Here is a 26,800-nt window from a genome sequence, read left to right on the forward strand (position 1 = left end):
ATTATAATTTGATGTAGCCTTTATGAAAGACTTCTTTGAAGTGATTCCAATCATATTTCAAGCATTTCATGTTGAACAGTGCGCATCTGAAGTGTCTCAGCTGAAGGAAATAATCCATTATTTATCAGCTTTAATATATCTGGCAAATTTTCTTATCAGGCCGATAACGCCAACATTAAAAATGTACATATATCGGCCGATACCGTTATATGGCGGCCGATATATCGTGCATATCCCTCAACTCCGCCCCCTCATTGAATATTCAATGAGGCTTTTCACCGAGGCCTCAGATTAATCCATGATATGTTAGTCCTCTACTTCATGTTGTGCTCATTAAAAAACCTGCTAAACATAATGTCTTCTACAACTGTGATGATGCATTCAGAGTCATTGAGCATCACCACTAACATTTCCTACACTAGACGACTTCTCTTCTAACTAATGTGCTCTTCTGATCTAAACACACCCTGGCATAGTGTACGGATTGATTAGCCTGTGCAAGTGAATACATGATACAGAATGCGAACACAATAAACAGCATAAGAAAGTAGAGGCAACAAGTATTTAAGGCGAGACACGGCAGGCAAAAACATCGTTTTTTTTTACTGGTCAATTTTGAGATTTTGGGATATTTGTCTTCAATAACATGTCTTCTTTCAGACTTGTGGTGAAAAAAAGTCTGAAATACACATTTAGGTCTTTATTTTACTACACTTTGTCTGTTTGTGTCTGTAGATTTCTCATAAATGCTCTCTGTCATCACACACACCGTTAGAAAACTCTCTCTCTCCTGTACAATGCTGTCAGATCCAAATATGGTCATTTCCTTTTTTATCAGCAACCAATCGTGAAAGTAAAAGGGCTGAATGCGCAATCTCATTGGCTGATGATAAATCTTTAAAGCCCGTTTTCTCAAAATGACTTTTCTCTCATTCTCCAAGTCCCAAACCTCCACTTCAGTAGCACCGATATACACCAAACTCTCCAGTCTTGTACCTAGTTATATTATGAAGACATTTACAGAGGGATTTGTAAATATATTATTCCTAGCCTGATTTATATAACATTTTATTCCAAAAAACATGTCGAAAATCATTTTTTTAAGGCTATTGACAGTATATTCTGATTTACAGGATAACAAAAGTAGATATCCATAAATCCCTCTGTCATTTTTTCCCATCTAATATGTGAACACAATGAAAACATTTTTTTTTAATATAGCTTTATCCAATACTCAGATTTTGTTTTTTTAAATTTAGCAAATTAGCGCATATTTAATTAGATATTGCCTAATTTGCCATTTTAAACATTAAATTACAGAAAACTTGTAATACATTTTTTTTTTTTTTTTATCTTAATGTACGTAATCAACTGGGAAAGTTTCATGGTGATATCTGCTAGTTAAAAATGTTACCCTATTCACCTGTAGTGTCTCGCCTTAATTCAAAATAGGTAAGAAGCATTTCATCTGAATAAATACAAATATGATTTAATTACTAGCCATGCCTCAACATTTCGGTCATGGTTTACAATAGACAGCCCAACTGTATGTACTATTTTCTACTGCACAATTTTAGGAAGATAAAACAAAGAGCATTTATCCACTTCAATGCAGAATGTCAAGTAATCGGAGCTCATTGTCAAGTGGAGTTCAACACACTATGAACTCAAGCATTCAGTGTTTTTTTATTCCTTAAAGAAGCTGCGGAAAGTGTTTCGACCTTACGTTGGCATCTTTTATTGCCACAAAGTATCGGAGTAATCATGGAAGTGTCCGTAAGCCTCTCGTCTCCCTAATCCCAATACAACGGCCTGCCTCTGTTTGGCAAATCATTGTTATTTGCTGAGCGTCTTGTGTTGATTTGATCCTCCTGAATCGTGGAGCGGATTTGAGGCTTTAGATAATGAAAAGGATGCTAATAGCGGCTAATCTGGTCAACTGGGAATAAACGGAAAAACCACGGCAAGGTCTTGGGCAGCGATTATTACTATTGTCAAGTCTTTCATACTCAAATTTAAGCCTTTGTCTAGTTCTCTGCCCTTTCAGTTGGCCAGAAACTGTGTGTGTGTGTGTGTGTGCTGTCTAAAGTGGAAATCCCTAATCTGGCGGCTTGGGAAGGGAGTTTGAAACGCACCCCAACACCCCGGGGTCAATCCTCGGGATAAAGGGACCAACGGAGGCTGATAAGCAAAGAAGAGTAAAACAAAACAGTAAATATCCCACAAACTGACCCCATAAAGGTGAGGAAAACAAAGAAAACGCTGGCGAGAAAGGCCTATTGTGCTTTGCGTGATAGTTATTGAGTCTTCTGGGGATGTGGCGGGTTTTATCTGTGGTGAATATCAAGGGACGGCAGTGAGAACAGTGTTATTTTGGGACTGTGCTGGAGGTTTGCTTCGGCCCTTGAGGGAACAGCTTGTTCATAGTGGAGTTTATGTAGCATGACTGCTCTAAATGAAGCCGGGTCGGCCAATTAATCTGTGGTTTGTGCCCCCTTCCGGCTAGAGAGCTCCGTTCCCAGTGGCTAGTTTTAAGGGTTTAGGAAAAGCCATGTTGAAGGATTTACTTTGCTTACTAAATCTACCCCGAGGCCAGACGACCTGTGCGGTCACATCATCACTCTTGTTGTTGTCTTGCCGAGGGTTATCCAATCGAGTCCGGCCAGACTGGGCTCCGGTTACTCTTTGCTTTTAGCCGATGCTAATGGGACGATCACCTGCGCAGTCTTTCCTTACCACTGCTTTGGCCTTGACCATTTATGCACAAACAAAACAATGACCCCGGGTTAGTTTACAGCGAGCCGCGACGTCAACAAGGATTGAGTTACATAGGGATGCAGACCCGGGAATCTCTCTCCGTATGACCCCTGAATGTGAATGTGAAGCCGTAAAAACTCATCTGAGAACAAGGGGTTAGTGCACTATTGAAGGACGAAAATAAGCAGTGACAAAACATATTTGAGAGTTGTTCAATTAATTTTTTTCATTTTTTTTACACAATTAAAGCTCCTACAAGTCTATTCAAACATATTTTTTGGGGGTGAACAAACTTAATTTAAATTCTTCCCAAATAATAAAAAATCTTCCCAAATTAATTTTAAAAAAAATCCCAATTTCCGTTTAATTTTTTCCCAAATTCTTTTTTTTCTGGGTTTTTTTTTTGGACTCCATTTTAATGAATAAGTAAAAAAAAATTAATCAAAAAGCATGTCTAATTAAATGAAATCATGCAACATATATTTTACATTTGAAATTACATTTCAACACAACAAAAGATGTGATGAGCTACTCATCATGCAGGTAAAAAGGCAATGTAAATTGATATTGGTCGCCAGTGGCGATCTCAGCAAAAATATAACTGGCAAATTAATATTTTTTGGTCTAAACTTGTTAGTCTTAAACCCTGGAGGGTTTGGGTCAACAGTGTTCAACAACAATTCTGTGAGATCGCATCCTGCACTTTTAAAAATAACAATAACATAAAATCTTTCTTTCTTTCTCAGTTAAAGTTTTCCGCCCACTGGCGCCTTTGCATTTTGATGCATTTCCTCCACCAGTGCTCTGCTGAGGACCTAAAGACCAGGCCATCTCCCCATAGTCTTTATTACACATTGCTGCAACTTTATAGCAGCGACCAGAGGACCAAACGCACTGGGATCTGCAGTCCTCCGGGGAACACAGTCCTGCAACTCTCCTCCGTCTCGGCTTTGATTCTGCGCCCCGTGGCTCTCTCCTCCGCTTTAGTGGCTGCTTGCATCACATGCTCGCCTTTGAAACTGTAAACGACTGGATTAGGATAGTAGTGATATGTCCGTGGACGAGCCTGCAGAGATTCGTCTGAAACCAGGGGACTCGATGCGGTTAAGATGCGGATCATCAGGGGGACTGAACCGGGAGTATTTCACCGCTTTGTCCACAGTCCTCATGAGCTCACACTCCTCATTATAAAACAATCAAGCATGACACCAGAAAACTGAAGATGCAATGACATGCATTTAAAAAATGTGTTGCTTATCCAGAGCTACACTCTAAAAAACACTGGGTTAATTAAAAACAACCCAATGCGGGCTGTTTTCAACCCAAGGGCTGGGTAAATATAGGACAGAACACATGTTGGGTTAATTTTACTCAGATAATTGGGTTGTTTATTTGACCCAGCATATTTTATTCATTTTTACTATTATACTATATTTTTATTTATTTTATCTTTTACTTCACACATGAATTAATGTCTATGGATTAACTTAAATCCTAGAGTGTACTGTGGTCAAACAACTTCAAGGACACTCCTCTGTAGAAATGTGTTATAACAACCAGTGTTGGGAAAGTTCACTTTCTACATGAACTATTTCAAAGTTCAGTTCACAAATTTTAAAATGAACTAGTTCAGTTCATAGTTCATACTTCAAAATTGTGAACTAAGTTCACAGTTCCAAAAATGAACTAGTTCATAGTTCTTTTTTTCCATATGTTGCTACGAGCAATTTTTTCCCCAAAAAAATATTTCCACTGCCCATATAGATCCACAGACAGCAATTATTAAAAACGTGCTGCTTGAATGGTCTTTTTTAATGAGGAATTATTAAAAGAAAAACAGGACAGTAGTCCTTAAGGTACAAATGTTTTTCAATTTTAATAATTTTCCATTTCAGTACATACTAAAAAGGAATACTGGAATCCTGGAAAAATATACCAGGCAGGTTCAACAAGTGCGGATTTTCTTTTCCTTTCAAAGTTTGCACAGAAATGTACGATTTTTCCCAATCCTCACCGACCTTGTCATAAAACTCGTTTAAATGATCATACGGCGCCTCCTCACTGCTTTTTGTTTTGATGACGCGTGCGGCGGCGCGACACTGGTGGCTGGTGTTGCCAGATTGGGTGTTTTTTTCCGCTACATATTAAGGCTGGTTTACGGTGTGTTTTAGCCGGGTATTCGCCTGGAAGGCTCTATAGAAATCTGGCACCCTGTTTGAACGAAGTTAAACTGAGAGAGCGTGCCGTTCACAGACACCAGAATGAACGAGTTCACAGTAACGCTCATTAGGCAGTATTACGGTAATCCAGCCATTTACAGTCTCCAAAGCAAGCATGGGGTGATTAAATATCAGAAAAGTATGCAGAAGAATGCTTTGTTAAAAAATTCTGGATCTGTGCATTTCAGCCAAGCTTTATATATCTGAAAGCACGATCAAATTAGCTAAAATAAGTTTTTGCCTGTTGCTTGAACACTATAGACCCATGCTTAGACTAAAGTAACACAACTTGAAGCTTTTGTTACCATACCTCAAACACATGTACCCATACCTTAAACAAAAGCGCTGCTTTGCACTCTAGTTGCAATTCTGCAACACACTTACTCCTTTATACAACACACTTGGTCCTGCATACTACACTCTATTTCATACATAAGACACTTTGTTCAAAAATGAAATCTCAGGGTGCCATTTGGAAAACCCATGTATCCAAAATACAAAACACATTGGGTAATTGCAACCACTCAAATACACACCTGAAGGCACATACTTGCAAAACTGAACACCAATCAGCCAGCTACAAAGAGAGGAGGAGGAGGAGGAGGAGGTCAAGGCTGAAGAGGCCATGCACGGACCCCTATTTCTGATGATATAAGAGCAACTTTGGTGGACCATGTCATCAACCATGGCCTGACTATGAGGGAAGCTGGGCAGAGAGTCCACCCACATCTAAGCCGCTTCACAGTGGCATCTGTAATACTGTAAGAACATTCCGACTAGAAAACAGGTATGTCTTCACCTCTCTACCTTCTACTCTACTCAGATGGTATTTACAGCACTGTACTACAGTATATCACATTACCACATCACGTGTACAGGGTATTGCAGGGTGCTAATGCTCCTTTTGCAGCCAAAGTGGTAGTTTTTGTGAAACATACCATGATTCAGGGGCGTCGAACTGGGGGTAAAATCAGTACTGATTACCAGGGCCCCAAGGGGAGAGAGGGCCATCAGGACTGCCTAGGGCCCGGGATATTGTGCTACGCCCCTGCCATGATTACTTACAGTATATTGAGATGTTTCAGTACAGTGGATGATATATACAGTAAAGTACTGTAAGAAAAAGAAGCAAACCGATGACAATTTGTGGTTGTATTTCTCTAGAATGACTAGAAGACCTTCTGGGGGAGGACGCCAACGCCTGTTCACACAACAGCAGGAACTTGCCGTTGTGGACCTAGTGAGGGCAGACAATGCCATCCGTCTCCACCAGCTACGACAGAAAATACTTGCAGACAGGCAAGTGTTCAACAACATAAACCATGTGAGCATCAACACCATCAGACGCATCTTGGGAAAACACAACATCACCATGAAGCAGCTCTACAGGGTCCCATTTGAGAGGAACAGGGTCAAAGGACTTCGAGCTATATGGCGTGTATATGACCGCCAACCACATGCCCTGGAATAGGCCTGTGGCGACATTCAGGTGACAGCAACCCATGGATGGTTTCGACATGCAAGGGGATATTTTCCCCGGTGCCTAGTGGGAGAAGACATTGCTTGCGATGTCGATGAGGTCCTGTGGCCAGACCCCAACAGACGGCGGGATCCATGAGCCCACGTATGCACAATTGCCATGATTTTCTGTGTTTACAGTATAGTGTTTTTTCTATTATTATAATTATTATTATTTCTTGCTTTATCTGAATTCATGTTACTGCAATGTACAGTGCTGCAATGTACAGTATTGAGTAGGCCTATTTGCTTTTTTGGTTGTTTGAAAATGTGCCTCCTGAAAATATGCCTTCTGAATAAACAGTGAAAATCCAAGACTGCAGTGTTTAATATAAAGTAGACTAGTGTGTTCCCCCTGATCTGAAAATGTATGCATATGATGCAAGTATGTGTCATTTTGTCATCAGAGTTACATTTTGACAAAGGAATGTTAGGTTTTGATGGCAGAGTTTAGGTTTTGATAGTAGAGTTTCAATTTGACACAGATGTGAATGGTATATTTCCCAGTGTTGTGTCATGTTTACTTGTGTGTAGAGTTTTGGCACAATGAGCGAAGTTTTGCAAAATGTGTTCAAGCAACAGGCAAAAACTGTAAACAAGAGACATGCTGTGGGACTTGAGATTAAAAATGAATAGTTTCACTCTCTTGCATGGACACGATGGATCTCTCTTATGCATTTGATGTCGTTTCTCTCACAATCCAATTATAAAATCATTATGCATTGAACCATGCATATATGTGTGTATCATATTGTGTGGGGACAATGGGTTTCCCTCAAGGATTGTAAAACCTGTGATCACCTACATTGTGGGGAGCAGCCAGCAGATCCCAGTGGGTACAAAAGCTTATAAATCATTCAGAATGTGTTATTTTGAAAATGTAAAAATGCAGAAAGTTGTGTGTGATGGGTGTGTGTGTGATGGGTAGGTTTAGGGGTTGGGTTTGTGTGTGTGTGATGGGTAGGTTTAGGGGTTGGGTTAGTGTAAGGAGACAAAATATACAGTTTGGACAGTATTAAAACCATTATGTCTATGGAGAGTCCCAACAAAGATAACGAACCAGTGTGTGTGTGTGTGTGTGTGTGATGCTGTGACTCGTTCACTTCACCACAGCATCTGTGATAAATGAAGCCATCGACTGCCCACCAACCTGAGCGAACCGATTCCCCGCTGTATCACAAACAAACAGCGCTCCTCGTTCCACCGAGTCTGATAACAAACACCATTACCTCAGTTTAGCAAACGCTACTTCACTGGAGAATGTGTGCAAATGCCTCAGCGCTTACGTTAACGCCATCAATGCTTAATCATTAGCCGCAACTGTTCCAGTAACACTGTAAACATGTGCGTCTGATATAAAGAAAGCATCATTACTCCTTCCTAGATAAACATCATTAACTTAGTGTACGGAAACACGGCACATATGCCAGCAAGCGGCATGAAACTCCATTACCACTGAATTCAATGAATGTTTTGTCATAATTTGCCAAAGGGCAATTACTTGTGAATGTCAAAGGCAAAACAAAAGATGATTTGAACGATTAGCGAGGACAAAAGTACTCAAAATGAAATTTTAGAATAATATTCTTTAAAAATAAAGAATAATGGCTACAATTTTAATGGAATACTAGAAAAATTAATGGATGCCATTTACGGAGGTTTAATTTGAATTAATTATTTTAAAATAAATTTCTACATAAAATTTTTGGATTTATTAAATTATTCCAGATTTAATCACTTCATGCTGAGTGCTTCGGTCCTCTAAGGAAGCTTGCTTAAATAATATTATTAAATAATAAAATGATGATGTATGAGGATAATGGAATAGAAAGGAATATAAAGAGAAAGAAAAGAAAACATCACAAATGAGACTCAGTTCTCGTCTGCGACACTAAGAGCGCAAATGGAGACACAAGATAAAATCATTTTTCTGATTATGAAAAGTTTTTAAGATGAGATTCTCAACAATGTCTGTGATTAAAAGTCAAGAGTTCTCCATTTAAACTCAAACAGTTCTCATCCTAATATTCAGATAATCTGAGATGCTCCAAACTCACGTTTATATTTTTATTTCTCATAAGGAATATTTGAGAAACTTTATTAATTGTAATACCTGAAAGAGCCAGATCTGAGATTTCCAGTTAGTGCTGGGCAACGATTAATCGCATCCAAAATAAAAGTTTGTGTTGACATAATATATGTGTGTGTACTGTGAATAATTATTTTGTATACACACACATGCATGAGAAATATTTGCATGTATATATATATATTTATATATAATTTATATTATATATGAATATTTTATATATAAATAACACATTTTTCTTAAATATATATATGCATGTGTGTGTATACAAAATTATTATACACAGTACACACACTCATATTATGTCAACACAAACTTTTATTTTGGATGCGATTAATCGTTGCACAGCCATATATCCAATAACCTTCTGAAAAGACCAGCATAGTCGTGCTTTTCACCGGCACTGCAAGAATGATTCGCTGATTAAAGACACACTATGCAATATTTGTACCTTAATATAACAGCTTCGAAATCATTTCGATGGTAAACGAACTCGTAGTAGAGCGAATCATCCCCATAGCAAAGCAGGGCGCCCCGACAAATCTCGCGAGAATCACGACTTCACATACATCAACAACATATGAGGAGCTCTTTTCCAAAACGCAATAAATCCATTTAAATAGTTTTCAGGAATATTCATTTTTTTACCTAGACCCACACATTTTGTGAATATTCAATTTATCCTGTTAAAATGTTGTTGTTGTTTTTTGGCTCAGTCTGAACATGTTGAACAATGATTATAATTTTTTTTTACGCTATATATAAATCCATACTTTTTTTTCAAAACGCTATAAATCCATACATTTTTTTCAAAACGCTATATATTTGTCTTAAAAAAAAAAAAGGCAAGTCAGTCAGTAAGAAATACATTGGCATTCAGTAAAGTGTCGAACCCATAAAAAGTAGAACCATTGTCCACTTTACATAAAACAAATCACGACATGACCTTGTGTGTGTGAGAGAGTGAGTGAGTGAGTGAGTGAGAGAGTGAGTGAGTGGCGTTCACACCAAACGCGAATAGAGCGTCTGGCGCAAGTAATTTCCATGTTAAGTCAATGTAAAGACGCGTTAACGCGCATCTGGAGGTCCTGCGGCGCGAATGAGGCGAATTGAGCGTCTGGCGCGATACGCGCGAGTGATTTGAGGGTGAGAGAGCGAGAGAGAGAGAATTCTGATTAGTCCAGAGGATGTATCGCGTTTAGGCTAAAAATAGGTTCGGCGCTTATCGCGGTTTGGAAAGGAACTGCATCTTGGCAGGACATTTTAAACAAGGAAATATAGCGATTTGGCATGAAACGTTAATGGAGCAGAGAAGAGGTTCAATACACAACAAAATGACATGACAAACTCTTTTTTTTTTTAAATGGTGTTTATCGCGTTTTGGATAAGAGCTCTTCATAAGAAGTGTGTCCTCTGTGGAAGACACTAGCACGCATTTCAGACGTGAATCATGGGAGAGTCGACGAAGAAAACAAAGAAAGCGCGGTCGGAAGAGTGCAGAGACGGCCCTGCGCGGGTGATTTACGACAGTAACGTTAAACACAAGTACTCCACAGCGACTCTAGGGGGCGCTGTCTGAGAAAAACGGAAACTGCATAGTGTGCCTTTAAAAAGCTTCACGGCATCCGAAACACAACATATGCTGGACTTTTCTTTTTTTGAGCTATGAAAGAGCAACTTCTGAGCAATGACATTTTCTTTTGGGGAAAACAGAGAGACGGAGAAGGAGAGACAGATGGAGAGAGATCGAGACAGATCCGCATCCTTAAGGAGTGAGCGTGAACATATTGGGCGGCATTAGTTAGTGCATAAGCACTGAGAGATTGTGTTTGAAGCTTCGCCTCCGCCTCGTGAGATTGAGTCTTGTTTTGACGCGACGCCTCTGTCTTATGTGTCCCTTCATCCTCATGAAAGGCCACTCCACACAGAACAACACAGCAGCTCAAAAGGAGCAATCAAGTGAAGATGCAATTCCTGAAGGCGCGTCTCTGCTCATTTCAGAGTGAAAAGGGAAATGTCTGCGAGTACACAAACCTTGACCAGCATCAAAGTTTCCCAGTGTTTTCCACACAATTATGTTGTTCAGCTTGAAATCAAACCGGAATGCAACTACTGATATGGGATTTTACCACTGGATCTGCGTCTTGAAGATTCTCATTAATCTATGGATGCAAGTGCAGAAGGTCAAAATAAAGAGACTGAAATTGTTAAAACAAAAAGAAACTGAACGTCGATGGCGCCACTATAGCCATATTTCCATCTATTTTAATGCAAAATTTGGGATGTTGTTTAATCACACAAAGAAAGCTAATTTTTTCCGCATTAATGGATTTATTTCAGTAATTTTGTTTGCAGTGATTTTAAGCATCTCAGATGTTGGTTTGGTGTTTCTGAAACGCCGGATTCAAAGTGTGTGTGTGATCAGAATGATTTGGTTTAATTCCCTCCAGAAGCGTCTCACACGAGTGTTTAAGATGAAGTACTAAAATTACTCAAATAAAACTTAATTAAAGCTATATATAAATACTAATTAAATAGATATTTTATAATAAAATATGCAGGTAAAAGTGTTTATTTTTAACGCATGTCCATGTTAGTTTTAAACTGTCCTCCATTTTCTAACAAACGTATATGTTATGTTGTGCACTTGTAAAATAATCCATTCTGGCGTGGCCACCTATGGAGATCTAGCAGCGTGATTCATTTCAGCCGTAATCAATGATTATTCTACAAAGGCCTCATTACTGTCGACCTACTGCAGTTATTGTTGTTATTATTGAGTCAGACTATTTATCTCCACAATGAAGATCCTTCTTCTGACTAATGAAACACTTTCAGATAAATAGGCAATTTAAAAAAAAAGAAAAAAAAACCTTTACATTAATGGCTTTGCAGGACGATAAGCACTTTTAGTAAACCAAGAACATTTACATTTACATTTACATTTATTCATTTAGCTGACGCTTTTATCCAGAGCGACTTACAATTGCTATATATGTCAGAGGTCGCACGCCTCTGGAGCAACTAGGGGTTAAGTGTCTTGCTCAGGGACACATTGGTGTCTCACAGTGGATTCGAACCCGGGTCTCTCACACCAAAGGCATGTGTCTTATCCATTGCGCCACCACCCCCAAGAACACACTTTTAGTTTCCACAATGGCTGTTATATTAGCATATACTGTATATTAGGGGAGCAACGGTTTAAATGACTCGCGGTTTTAGGGTCACGGTTTCGGTACGATTCGGTATGTTAAGGGGGAAATGAGTAATGTCAAATAAAGATAAAGAAAATAAGAATAAATAATCTAAATACAAGCAACAGCACAAATAAATGCAATACTGCAAAGATACAAATAAAATAAACTGTTCTTTTCAGTTTCGAAAGGTCGGTCTAACATTAGTTTTCAGATACAGGAATTAAAAAAAAATAACATTGTATATTTGACTGTATAAATCAAAGTTACAAAAGCTATTCGGTCGAGAGCAGTGAGTGTTTTCTTGTCTTTTGTGGTTTGATTGCAGGAATATTAGGCTACTGTCACTTTAAGATATAATGCACAGATCCAGTACACACTGATGCTGATACACACGCCTGCTAGGATTAATGTTCAATATTTGCACGCTTCAGATGAGTACACACACACACACACACACACACACACACACATCTCACAGCGTGCTGGAGTTCTCATTCGCATCTTCTGGCTCTTAAATGTTTAAATTGGCAAGGCTTAAATGAGTTTAGTTTAAACACAGATAGCAGCGTGTGCTGTTCAGGTCTCGCCTGCGCTCGTACACTATCAACACTCGGGTGATGACGGCGTAAATGTTTGAGCAGACGCACTCGCATTGAACAAAGTTTACAAAGAGTTTGTGTCCAGGCTTTTTATTTTTTCACTGTTGTAATGTATTGGGAACCCAGAATGTGTATCCATCGACAGAAACAGGCATTAGCAGAACTTTGTCTGTTTGTTTTACACATTGCTATTTTCAATAGCCAGACGCTCAATTCGCCTCATTCACGCCGCAGGACCTCCAGATGCGTGTAAACGCATTTTTACATTGACTTAACATGGAAATCACTCGCGCCAGATGATCGATTCGCGTTTGGTGTGAACGCCACTCACTCACTCTCTCTCACACACACAAGGTCATGTCGTGATTTGTTTTATGTAAAGAGGACAATGGTTCTACTTTTTATGGGTTCGACACTTTACTGAATGCCAATGTATTTATTACTGACTGACTTGCCTTTTTTTTTTTTTTTTGACAAACCTGGATTTATAGCGTTTTGAAAAAAAATTGATGGATTTATAGCAAAAAAAAAAAAAAGAATAACTTTGAATTTATCATCAACAATATTGTTGTTTGATTTAATAATCATTGTTCAACATGTTCAGACTGAGCCAAAAAAAACTAACATTTTAACAGGATGAATTGAAAATTCACAAAAATGTGTGGGTCTAGGTAAAAAATTTAATTTTCCTGAAAACTATTTAAATGGATTTATAGCGTTTTGGAAAAGAGCTCCTCATATATATATATATATATATATATATATATATATATATATGAGAGAGAGCGAGAGAGAGAGAGAGAGAGAGAGAGAGAGAGAGAGAGAGAGAGAGAGAGAGAGAGAGAGAGAGAGAGAGAGAATTATCATTACTATCATCATTACATTTAACTTTTTTGTTATTGCTACTGCTGCAAGATATTGAAGAAAAATGCGATATGCGATAACTCATTAAATAATGCGATATTCGATATGCGATACGATAATGCTTAAAGTGTGTAAAATAAACTTAAATTATGTTTAAAATATATTTAAAATTATACAACCTACACACGTGTTTCACATTCTTTTTGTGACGAGAAAACATTCGTACAGCTTCTGGAAGTGAACATCAGTGTTTTACTGCAGCGTAAGAAGTGTTATTATAACATCAGCGGGGTTCAGGTTATCATACATTAGGGTTATTAAACAACAGAAACTGAATAATCAAATGTAATAATAAAACACTGCTTAGTCTTCACTGTATGAATTAAATATATATACTGATTCTTATTAAAGCTACAAAAGTTATTCAGCCGAGTGCAGCGAGTGATTTTCTCTTCGTCTTTTGTTCATGATCTCAGTTATTGCAAGCCGTTGCGATATGCATATTGCGATACATACATTTGCGATATTTCAATCATTTCGAGATATTGTGCAGCCCTAGTTATTGCCATTATTTTAAGTGTTTCACATGTACATTTTTACTATATTACAGTAAAACGTAAAAACAGCATAAACAAATACAACATAAATTTAAATACAATTTTATTATACATAATTATTTTATTACATTACAATAAAGAGAATGTGATTGCATTGCCATTTCTTATTATGATGGTAATTGTCACAAAAAAAAACTGTCATATTGCAAAAAGATACATTTTCTTTATGCAAATTTCAATGGGTTATTTATTTTTTTATATATTTTTTTATTTTGGGGTGAAATGTGACGCGTATTCTTGACAGAGATTAAACGGGCCAAAAAAAAAAAAAAAAAAAAAAAAAAATATATATATATATATATATATATATATATATATATATATATATTAATTTAAGATACCAGATATTATTTCAGATAAATATAATTATTATTGCATGAAGAATCTGGGTAATTTAAAACAGACTTTCAGCCTATAGTCACAGCAGGTTTCTGAATGCACAAATTATTTATACCTTGAAATGCCTTGAGTTTGACTTTTGATTGCCAGCTTTGGCCAATCGAACAGTTTGAGACATTGTTGAGTTCTCTTCTGAAAATCATTAGATTATTGAGGTATTTTTCTCAAGAAAAGCAACTAAAGACCCCACATGCTCTCCAAATAATCGAAATGCTGTGTATAGGAGAACCAGCCGAGGTTATAAAGCGATCTCATTAGTGATTGTTGGTTCCTGTAGGGAGTGACCAAGATGCTCCACGAGTGAGTGAGTGTGTGTGTGTGTGTGTGTGTGTGTGTGTGTGTGTGTGTGTGTGTGTGTGTGTGTGTGTGTGTGTGTGTGTGTGTGTGTGTGTGTGTGTGTGTGTGTGTGTGTGTGTGTGTGTGTGAAGGTCTTCAGAGAGACTGACAGTCTGTGTGGTTTTGAAAGCTCGCCGGACGCCCACTCACAGCTGTCTCTGAACAGACATGCAGCGTCTCAATGATATCGTGCTTTCCTTCTGACTCCGGCTATCCGTGCAGTAGCGGCGTAATCCACGAGAGGAGGAGGACGATGTGGAAACACAAGGCTCGGTGAGTCACTGTGATGCTGCACATCAAACCCTGGAGCTGGAATAGATGGAAACCATTCACAGCCAAGACCTCCATTGAGACGGAAACTCCAAACGTTCCTTCCAATACATTTAGGAAAGTCCACAAACAAACTCATTCTGACAAGTTCTGGTCAGTGAATGTTGTGGGAAATAGTGGCTAAAGTCCAGTTCTTACTGGAAGGTTGCTGCTGGTTTGAATGTGTAAGCCAGTGCCAGCGCGTAAGGTCTCTACGTGTTGCTGTCTTTTCTCGAGGCAAAGTATTTTTTGATTAAATGCAATACATTTGAATATGTATTCTCTCGTTATTTGATCTGACTCCATAAATGAAAAGGTTTTAATGATATCTGTGCATCATTAAATGTGAGCGAATGTTTTACTATTCCTTTTTAACTCTTTAATGAATATAATGTCAAAGACGGTTAGAATAATCAAATGTAACAATTTATTATGTCAGGTAAATGTATCATGCCAATTTCATAATCAATTCAAAGATAATCAATACAAAACATAAAATGCTCTGGAATAAAGAGAAGAAATGCGAACCCAACATTAAGAAATACATGATGCTGAATTCTTTGAGGTCCTTTAACATCATGGGCTCATCTGAGTAACAGAAGGCCCCGACCCTACATTTAGATACATGATGCTAAGAGTTTACTCTTAAGTAAGAGTCACTCTTAGCATCATGGGCCAACTTGAGTTACAAAAAGGCCCAGATCTTCTCGTTGCATTCCCATTATATAGACAGAACCTCTTTCACATGGAAACATCTTCTAACAATGGATTCATAGGTTACACCTTTTGGGGGTGTGAGACCATTTGCCAGGAGACCACCTTCCTTTGTGTGCTAGTTATCCCTAAACTCTGAAAAACCTTATTACCTTTTGTTTGACTTATTTGGAAATGAGACATTTGTACCAGTCGCACTGAGACATTTCAAATGATACCAAAATGTACAATACTCAATGATAATCATTCACATTAAACTATATATTTTCTTGGGTGAATTCAGGTGATCTGAGCATGAGAGAGAGAGAGAGGGATGAGGGAATGAAATGTAGATTAGGATGACTAGGAGGTCTCGATAGTGCACAAGGGGGAGTTCAAATGTTCATTTCCAGAGAGAGGTCCTTTGTCCTCTCAGGGTCTGGTCGCTCTTCAACCAGACTGTCCGGCATTTTCTAATTTCTCAATTCTTACAAATGCTTACCGAGAATGTAATGCAAATCACTTCGGATAAAAGTGTGCATGTAAATGTTCGATAAGACAAGGTATAATTCACCCAAAAATGTAAATGTACAGATCTGTACGACTGTAAGCATTAGGGATGCACGATTTATCGGCCGCCATATTGGTATCGGCCGATATATGTTCATTTTTAATGTTAGCGTTACCGGCCTGATAAGAACATTTGGCCGATATATTGAAGTCGATAAATAATGTATTATTTTCCTTCAGCTGAGACACTTCAGATGCTCACTGTTCAACATGATGGGTTTGAATTGCTTGAAATATGATTGAAATCACTTCAAAAAAGGGAAATACAGTTCAGTGCAACATGTGCGCGGTAAAATCTGACATGAATTTTTTATGAAAACATAATTGTGTGCTTGGGACATGGATATAATGGTGAGACTTTTGTTTTTGTATTCAGGCTTTCAAAAATTATGTAAAAAATTTGGATTTAGATTTATCGGCTAATATATATCGGTTATCGGCTTTCAAATATAAAGAAATATCGGGTATCGGTATCCGCCAAAATGTTCATATCGGTGTGTCCCTACCAAGCATTTTTCTGGATGTGCAGACTGTGGTTTTCCAGTATTTTCCAGATTATGTAGCATTTTTTTTATCATCATAAACATGCTGCATCTTATTTCCCAAAGCGACTTAATTACAGGTTATAATTAAGTTAACCTTGATATCAGTTCTAGCATTGCAGTGTATTCTTCATCAAATTGAATGCAGTCATTCAAACATAAAAAAAAGGTTGCATGTCTAAACTTAAATGATCTGTTGTAATAGAAATCATTAATTTGGTAAATTGTGTTAAATATCGGTCAATGCAACAAATTAATTGTTGGTGAATTTTATGTTTTTCTTACAGAAATCTTGTGGTTTCAGTGTTTCTCTCTCCTCACATTCAACTTTAACACAGTTTGCGCTTGTTAGACCAATTAAATATAAAAAGAAATGGTTAATTTTTATACTCACATATTTCCATTCTTGTTAAGTATACCGTTAAATTTGCAAGATTTGTTGTGCAGTAAGAGGCATAAAATATATGTTTTGTAGTGTTTAGAATGTGTATCTTGTTTTTATTTACCATTGTTTTACATTTTACATTTTGAATGTGATATTTAATGCGAAGTGACTTATCTGTGTGTGTGTGTGTGTGTGTGTGTGTGTGTTTTTCTTTCTCTCTCTCAAAAATGTAATTTTGACCCAGTGCAATTTATGTTCAGGAAAATATATGTATTATTCGAGCTTGAATAAAAAAAGATTTTTAAACAACATAAAGGTGAATAAATGATGACCCTTTAACTAGAAGTTGCTTTGGATAAAATGACGACATCATTTCCTTCAACCTCTACTGCGTACAAAGCAACCAAACCAAAAGTTCTCAGGATTACCTGTGTTTTATAAGCAGAATCTATGTAAATCTTCCCTGATTCTGTAACCCATGGGGATCAAAGCATATTATTATATTATTATATACATACAGCATCATTGAATTAGCACTTTATGCAGCTCTGAGGCCAGCTGAATACGACCACACTTTAAAATGATTTTCCTCATGTATATTTCCCCTGGGATGGAGGGGCCTGATATAGTCCTGTTTTCATGTGGGCTTAGGTTTATATCTATACGCCCTTCCACTCATTAATCAAATAGTGCTCTGGGTTTTATAGCACACAAGCCAAATGCAGGGATTTGTACAAAAACTAAGCGAGATAAACCTGTTTGTCAGGTTTTTTTAAAGTCCCCCTGAAATCAAAATTTAAATTTTTTAGCTTTTAGGATGAATACAGTATGTTAGTCTTAAGGTTATGAATCAGCTGGTGTGTTTCAAAACGTTGTCTCTCACTTTCGCTAAAATGGATCAGGGGTTTTTATGACGTCACCGCTTCTCATCACATCTCCTGTCCAATCAAATGCTCTCTAGAATCTAAAGCTCCGCCCCCTACGCTATAAATAACCAGGCGTTGACACGTCACAGAGCAATATGGGTTTGAGTGTGTGTTTGGTTGCTCAAACGCTCCAATTGTATTCCCTTTTCCAACTGTACGTTGGTTAAAAATTAAATGGCTAGAATTTATTCACACTTCTACAATTGAATCCAGCGTATCATCAGCGCTCGGATTCGCTTCCATGGTGCTGTCAGTCTGTGAGGTAAACTAAACGCTATTGGCTGTTTGAAAAGGGGGAGGAGCCATCCAACATGTCCCGCCTTAGCTTCCCGTTTCAGTGGAAATTACATCAACGCATCAAACAAAGCTCTGCGTACCGAGGCACTTCAGTGGGCCTTTAAGTCAAGCATTGTAAAAATTATTCATCAAAGTTGCATATAAAGCACAGGCAAGAATCTACCATTGTAGAAGCAAGCATGCAAATGGTTTATACTGTGATATGTGACCCTGGATGACAAAACCAGTCACATGGGTACATTTTTTGAAATTGAGATTTATGCATCATCTGAAAGGTTATTAAATAAGTTTTTCATTGATGTATGGTTTGTTAGGATAGGACAATATTTGGCTGAGATACAACTATTGAACATCTGGAATCTGAGGATGCAAAAAAATCAAAACATTGCGAAAATCTCCTTTAAAGTTGTTCATTTATGTTGGCGATTGTGCAGCATTCACTCACACAAATAAATGCTTGATGTATTTACGGTAGGAAATGTACAAAATATCTTCATGGAACATGATCTTTACTTAATATCCTAATGATTTTTGGCATAAAAGAAAAATGGATAATTTTGACCCATACAATGTATTGTTATACAAGTATACCCGTGCGACTCGAGACTGGTGACGTGATCCAGGGTCACATATTTTATTTTTACTGTGACTTTCGTATGCCTCTGAACTGTTTTGCTGCTGCAGTGTGGCTATTTCTCCTGGTAAATAAAGGTTAGTCTGCATATTGAGAGCATGCATGCATCTGCATGCGTACGTGTTTGTACAAGCATGACCATTACTCTAGTTGTCTCACGCTTTGCTTTACGTTCCCCCCGTCCCCAATGAGCAGATCGTGCACGTTTTTCTCCATGGAGATGCACTTCAGACGTACACTCTTCACACGGTACGCCACATAAATCTTTTATTACTCCCACCACTGAGATTCCTCCCCGCAACTCAGAGAAATCTCTTAATTATGGCACTTAACATAGCACACGATATCTGCAGCCACGCCGCAGAGCGCATAATTCACTGCACCGAGAGCATAGACCTCAGAAACACTGAGGGTGAAGATGGAAACGAAGACTGAATGTTTTTATATATCCGTGATGCTGTGTGAGGAAAATCACAAAGAAGGGCTCTTGAGAAAAAGCCCTTAAGCGAAGCGTTTCTGTGCCACAAAACGGACAAAATGAAGTGAATGACAATTCCAAGAGCTTCTCGAGTGTTAACATTCAATCTGGCATGCATGTGTACGGGTATTTCTAAACAGAATATCATGCTCGCCATCTTACAATGACTTATCTGAACTCAATAAGAGCTGTTATATCTTCGCAGCTCATGCTAATGACACTCACACTCAAAAATTCAGGATAGCTCGGCTCAGATTCACTTTTAGACGAATGAAAATCTAAACATGTGCCCTGTTTTATTTCAGCGTTTCTTCAGTGGACTACTGCAGACTTCCATATTCAGTAATAATTTATACACACACACACACACACACACAGACACACATACACATGCAGAAGCTGTAAAGAAAACAAGTATTGTTATCAGAATCCGACACTTGATTCTGACAACATTACACGTTTCTTTTTCCGATAATAATAGATGTGCCATTGTTCACAGCCATTTGTGACTGACTGACTGACTGACAGCATCTTGCTATTAACTCTTTCCCCGCCGGCATTTTTTCTTTTTAGAGTTGTCATCCACCGATCATCTTCACAAAATGTCCATGGCCCCCAGAATATTTTTGTTGTACAGTATAAATATCTGAACATGCAATGCATCAAAAGAAAGAACAGACCCTCTGCTTTTAAAAAAAAAAGAAAATGCTTTTTTTTTATCAACACTTGAATGTGGGTGAGTTTCATAAATAAGCAATATTTTGAGCAAAAAGCTGTAGTCCGGGTCGGTACGTCTGGATTGGATTCAGAACGATGATCTAAACACAGATGGAGTTCATCAACAGCCCCAAAACCTCATACTAAAGCTCGTCCTGAGTCGACATTTCATTCAGTAACATTAGGCGGTTTTGATTTATATGCTGTTTAATGTTGATAATCACGCTATTTTTCATATGCATCTGCTTACATATGATATCATTTGTTTCTGCTTCTTCTTTGCATGTGTTTTGATCTGGAGATTCAGTATTCTTTCAGAAAATGTGTTATAGCGCCCCCTACCGTATAACAGTGAAAACACGAAAGCTGAAGAGGAAAGCGTTAATTTAGCAGCTCTAAAAAAAACTGCCTTGGAAAACTTACAAGATTATATAAAATCATCTAAAATATGTTATGTTAAAGTCCTCCTGTGATGAAAATCAAGTTTTTAATGTTGTAATACCATTGTAATATTTGCTCTAATTGCTGTCTATATACACATTTATATGTCATAACTTATATTGTCTTTCTATTGTGAAATATGGTTAAACTAAGCAAACACATGTCATTTCTATTGAAACCTGCATGTAATGTATATAAATATAGGCTAGTTGTGTTTATTTGTAATGAATAAAATGCAATTGATTACATTTAAAAAATATTAACTTTAAAGGTAATACACTACATTTAAATGTATAATCAAGTACTTTACATGCACGTCATTATATTAGTCAACACATTTACAAAAGATTATTAATACAATTATTTAAAATGTTCTTTAAAATAAATATTCTAATTTGACATTACAAAGTACACTTTTTAAAGTCCCCCTGTGGTGTAAATCCAGCTTTTAATGTTGTTTATGTGTCTATGTGGTGTTTTTAATCTGCTTTAAGACAAAGCATGTGTAAATTCATAAGTCGACAGCATTGCTGAGTATTTCCTCCTTAAAACTGCAGTGAACCAAAGACAGTCTCAAAAACACGCTTTGAAATCGCTGGTGTTTCTGACGTCACAAACTACCTTGTAACCAATCAGATCAACGTGTGATCGTCAACCAGTGGATCTCTGAGCTGAGTGAGTGAGTGGAGGCGGGGCTTATTTGCATATTCATAGAGCCGCGCATACTAAATGAGGCAAGAGTGTCGAGTTACATTCAAGATATTTTAAGGCATGAAGACATTTTTTCAAAGCAAAAACATTTAAATATGTCATTTTGGTGATCAAACATGAGTTCAGGGATAAAATGATTGACTACTACAGGGGGACTTTAAAAGAATCAAACTATCAGTTACAATCAATATACAGCATGTAAACTGACAATCATACTCGTCCCCAGACGTGCTCAAATGCCCATATGTAATATAATCCGGTCTTGAGGCCTTCTTCACATGTTATCTTGAACAAGAGCATCACACAGCTCTCAGAAAGGTGGAGAAATGTAATGCATTTAATGCAGAAATGTTGTCTATACCGAACCACTGGCTGACTAGGCAGCTGACATCTGTTTTGGACGCCGCCAATGTGTGTAATTTAATTAATTGACTACTTAAATCCACCTAGTATTTAACACAGATATGATCACTGAGACAGCTGGTCAACCATTAAAATCCATAAAGCAAATCCAAACAAATCATATGCTCCACAATGCATTTCTGCACAATTTTGACACCAAGTATGTCTATAATCAGGGTGGGAAATTAACACTCGCCACCCGCCAAATGTGGATATTTTCACAGTGGCAGGTAATTTTGCCTTATCTGTGATGGACAACATCATGTCTTTGACAATTACCATATAGCACTGTTTTTTAAGTAACATCTGTCAGAAAAACAGTCAAACGTCATTGAAACTGAAAGCTGTCCAGTTGCGTTGTCACTGCAAATCCTAATGTGCACTGAATGTGCTTTTATCAAATGCAAAAGTGCACACTTCAATGGTTACAACTGCAAAGCAGGAGAGTTGAACACATACAATAGTATAGATAAGATGTGCACTGCTATAGCTTACAAAAATCAATTATATAAACAGCTTAAGAGGACTAAGCGAGAGTGGTTTAATTTCGTAAACATAGCAAGTAATTTTATGAATTGGAAAAAAAGAAAGAAAAGAACCATGACTGGCAAAACTCTTCATTCAGCCACTGGTTGGTGGGCGAAACAATTCATTTTCCACCCACTTATAACTAGAACTATAATAGACAGGCAGTAACTCTTTAAAGAAAATCCCAGTGCATTTTCTTATCAAGATCTGGATGGCGGAGAACAGGGGGATGTTTATAACATCGCACTGCAAAAGGACTGAGGACACTGTGAAGCGCTCTACCTCCACCTGTCGTTCTGCCAAAGACACTGGGTTCATCCAACGCGACGCGACGAATCGAGAACGCGAGCGTTATGAAGTCGAGAAGTAAACAAATTAGTTCGTTGCAATCACCTTCGTCCATTATAACGGTAGCTTTCTCTAGTTTGCATCGCGTCGCGTTGAAGCTCTCATCTGATGTAAGTGAACACTATCCATCCACAGAAACAAGCAACAAACACCTCTTGAAATAAATCAGCCGCGTTGTAAATATAAGCGATGAAGTGTCACCTCTGAACGCGCGTGCCAGCGTACTTCGTACTTTACGAGCGTTATAAAACATTATAGCGCGCATTCCTATGAACGAATCCATCAAGTTGCAGAGACAGAAATAAAACGGGGAACAAGCTGGACGAACAAACGTAAATCAATCAAATTATGAAGGAAAAGATATAACTGCGCGTGACAAATTATTTAACGCAGGGACAAAATAACGATGTGAAAGTGTGAGGGGACATAATAACGCTGATTAGGCTACCTCACAAAACTACAGGAGATAATTTTCTAAACATTAAGGGTCGCTGTTAACGAAATAAACTGGATATATTTCAGAAAATCTGAGCAAACGCTGCAGTCTCCTCAAGAGATGACCGTTAAACTGAACTGCAGAACCCGCGAATTTACCACACACGTCATGTGCCAATCATAAATCAACCGATCATAACGCGAAGGGATCATCGGTAAACGCGCATTTATTCTCCACACAAACTCTCCACGTTGGAAAAAGCAGCACAAATGTCCTCTTTCATCCAAGTGTCCATCCACAAAACACCACAAACCACCAGATTTCCCCCCTGAGTCTGGACCGATGATGCAGAGAGATGGAGGTGCCCAACTTGTGCCCGCTGTTTGACCGCCCACTGAAATGTTTAAATGTTGATATCTTTACCTTGACAGCCGCAGAGCAGCAATCCGAGCAGACAGGTGAATTTGAGGATCATTTTCAGCAGGTGAAAGTGACAGACAGCCGCTTGTGTCGCTAGTTGAAACCTCAGTGAGCCGAATGAAAGTAGCGAATCCTCCAGCTCTCCCCCTCTCTCTCTCTCTCTCTCTCTCTCTCTCTCTCTCTCTCTCTCTCTCTCTCTCTCTCTCTCTGTGCGCGTGTCCGTGTGTGTGTGTGTGTGTGGCTGGATCTGAAATGCGAATCTCACTGCAACCTATCAATAACGTGTCCAATTCACATTTGTCTACTAAAAAATACAGTTTTGTAAAAAGAAACATATATTTTTCTAATTATAAAAAAAAAAAAATGTATATCTCTGTGTATTTGAGGATTGTCGTAATTTTCAGTGGTTCTTATTAGATAACATAATACTAATAATAATAATTTTAAAAAAGCAGTGCACCAAAGACTAGGCTACTGTTGTTTGGTTCACAAAGTTCTTCAAAATATCTTCTTTTACCTAGGCTACTTATTTTGTTCTGCATAAGTCATACAGGTCTGGAACAACATGAGGGTGATAAAATCAGGGGGGCAGGGTTTCATATTATTTTGAAGTAGCCCCGGGCGCCGCCATTGGCTAGCGGACCATCACCTGCTGTTAGCATTCCATTGACTCCCATTCATTTTGGCGTCACTTTGACAGCGAATAACTTTACATCTGAGGCGTTTAAAGACTCCATTTGTCCATTATTTATTTCTAAAGAAATACAAAAATGTATAAAAGGCTCCATTACCTTGTATCTTACGTTATGGCCCCGTAGAAGCAGTTTTTGTAAAAATAGGCTAACGATTGCGTCATAACCACACGGCTCTCTGTCGCACAGTAGAGAGATTACCGTATGGACAGGAGGAGAAGCTCACGGGCAATCGGGGGGACGTGGAGGCAAAATGACAAAGTAATTAATCAGAATACTTGGCAAAAGTTTCTCCTGCTTCTAGCTCTTGGATACCTCCTACTCACACTCTCCGTCTCTGCAAGTTTCGGAAGGGAATGATTCAGATTTCTCTCGGCACAGCTACTAGTAGATAGACGGGTTGCTCACGTCACATCTATGTCGTCAAGCTCAGTTTGAGTCTGCGCAGTACGCTCAGCCATCAGGAAGTTAGTGCTTCTATTTGACTTCACTTGTCTCCGTTGAATCCAATGGGGTCGCTGTGTCCAGTTTATATACTGTCTATGGATAAAATGGGGTAAATGATGTATATGTAAAAAAAAAAAAAAAAAATTATTTAACCCTTTCAGGTCTGTGGTTAAAGTTCCCATGAAATCAAACTTGATTTTTTTGGCTTTTAATATGAATATGTTAGACTTACTGTTATCTATAAGCTAGTGTGCTCCAAAACTCCGCCAAAATGGATCAATGATTCTGATGATGACATCACTCTGCACTTCAGCTTCTCATCAGATTTTCTGTCCAATCAAATGCTCTCTAGAATCTGAAGCTCCGCCCCCTACATTATAAACAGACGCTGAAGCTGCGGCTGAAATCGGTCACTTGTTCACACATTTACTGTTTCCTACATGATGAACGGCACATAGTGCACTATATATATAAAAACTAAACGCTTTTGGCTATTTTTAAAAGGGGGAGGAGCTGCTCGAAATGCCCCGCCCCTTCTTCCTGTTTCAGTGGAAATTACGTCAACACACTGAATAATGCTGTGCGTTTCAAGGCACTTCAGGGGGGCTTTAACATGAATTGAAGTGAAAGCAGAATAAATTACAACAGTAGTCCTAAAATAGGTACTTGCAATGTTCTGCAGATCGTTTTCATAACTGACAGCTCTATTGTCAAGAAAATAACGCCACATTGCAAAACGCTGCATCGATCACTAAAAAAAAGAATTAATTAATGAAGAATTTAATTCTTCTTAAATCATAGCCTAGTTGTGTAAAGACAAACAATTAGTTAGTCGCTGAAAACCTTCCTCTCAGATGAAGCTCTCAAATATCATTTACTGCATCTAATATACACCTTTCTGCTTCAACTTCATGAAAGTGAAGCTGCACTGGTCTTTTCTCCTCTACTGTGACGTATATCCGAGTGAAACGCTTCTGGAACAGGAACAAATGTGGGCGGGGCTTGATTGTGTCCGTGAGGAATTGATTGGATGGTTGTGGTTTGCTATTGGCTGATCTCATGTGAGTGACAGGTTATAGCCCCGCCCTCATCATCAGAGAAGAGAAGAGATGCTGCAAGTTATTCAGACACTTTTAACATTTCTCACATCATCACAGTTTATTCACAATAGTTTAGAAAATGGTAATAAAATATGAGCAGAACTCAGAGTTATGAACTCAGCTGATATTTGACTGGTTTTGTCCGTCCTTCTGTTAGACTGTCTCACACATGAATTATGTTGAATATCTGTCAGCTGTTAAATTTAACTACACAATTAGATGATACCAGTTTAGCTCAACCAATCACCAAGCAATGCTTCATGTTGTTCAGTCTGTGTGTAAAAAGAGCATTAGCAATTAAAGACAAAACACTTCAGCAAAACATGATCAGCCCAAAGTGTCCCAATCATTTTTGATCCCAAATTTTTTTATTAAATTTTTTGGGTGTAATATGTCACAGTTTACTTTGTTTTGCTCTCCTCACTTGCATAAATGAACTATGTCCTGCACACACTAGTAAAATAATATCAAAAATGATATATGGTGTCTGAATAATTTTTGACTGTATATGACACTGATTTAATAAAAAACTTGTATATGAAAATCTATATCTGAAGTAATGCAAGAAATGGCTTTTTAGCCAATACAATTCAGAAACAGGAAAAATGTGCACACAAATATATCAAATCATTGTTTTGACCAATTTAAATTAATAATCAAGTGTTTAAAATGACACTATTTAAAATGTGTGACAACTTGCCCCAACTTGATGTTTATGTAAAAATACCTGTGTCCTTTAATTCAAAAGTCTAATTGTCTCGCTTCCTCATTATTCCGCTCAAATGACACGCTGTCTTTATTTAGTATGCCGTGAACGTGAGCGTAATTTGTTTGGGAAGGTGAGAGAGATGATACACACTCACGCACAGTTCAGCTCTCGGTGTTGCGCATGCAGGACCAAACTAGATATCAAAGAATGTTTTGGAGAAATAAATCATAAAACAGCAAGGCTCAGTGGGTCGCATTCAAATTATGAGTAACAAATCATCTCCTCCCAGTCAGCGGCTGAAATTAGTATTATTGCACATTAATAATGGTGTCTCGATCGGTATGATTATGTATATGGACATCACCCTGTGCTCTTGCTGGAATGCTTTTATCAAATATAATAACACAATACTGTAGCAGA

General features: G+C 38.0%; 1 protein-coding gene across 2 annotated transcripts in view; it reads right to left on the bottom strand.

The window, feature by feature from the left end:
- The window catches only part of LOC309494440 (neural cell adhesion molecule 2), a 280,054-nt gene extending 256,513 nt beyond the window's left edge, over positions 1-23,541 (bottom strand). For both annotated transcript variants that reach the window (XM_082163799.1, XM_082163798.1), the window contains exon 1: positions 23,436-23,541. In XM_082163799.1, coding sequence (XP_082019925.1) covers positions 23,436-23,487 — 52 coding nt within the window. In that variant the 5' untranslated portion in view covers positions 23,488-23,541. The remainder of the gene's footprint in view (positions 1-23,435) is intronic.
- Between the last annotated feature and the right edge of the window lie 3,259 nt (positions 23,542-26,800).

The sequence above is a fragment of the Leuciscus leuciscus genome (assembly GCF_965113295.1).
Source record: "Leuciscus leuciscus genome assembly, chromosome: 3".
Classification (NCBI taxonomy): domain Eukaryota; kingdom Metazoa; phylum Chordata; class Actinopteri; order Cypriniformes; family Leuciscidae; genus Leuciscus; species Leuciscus leuciscus.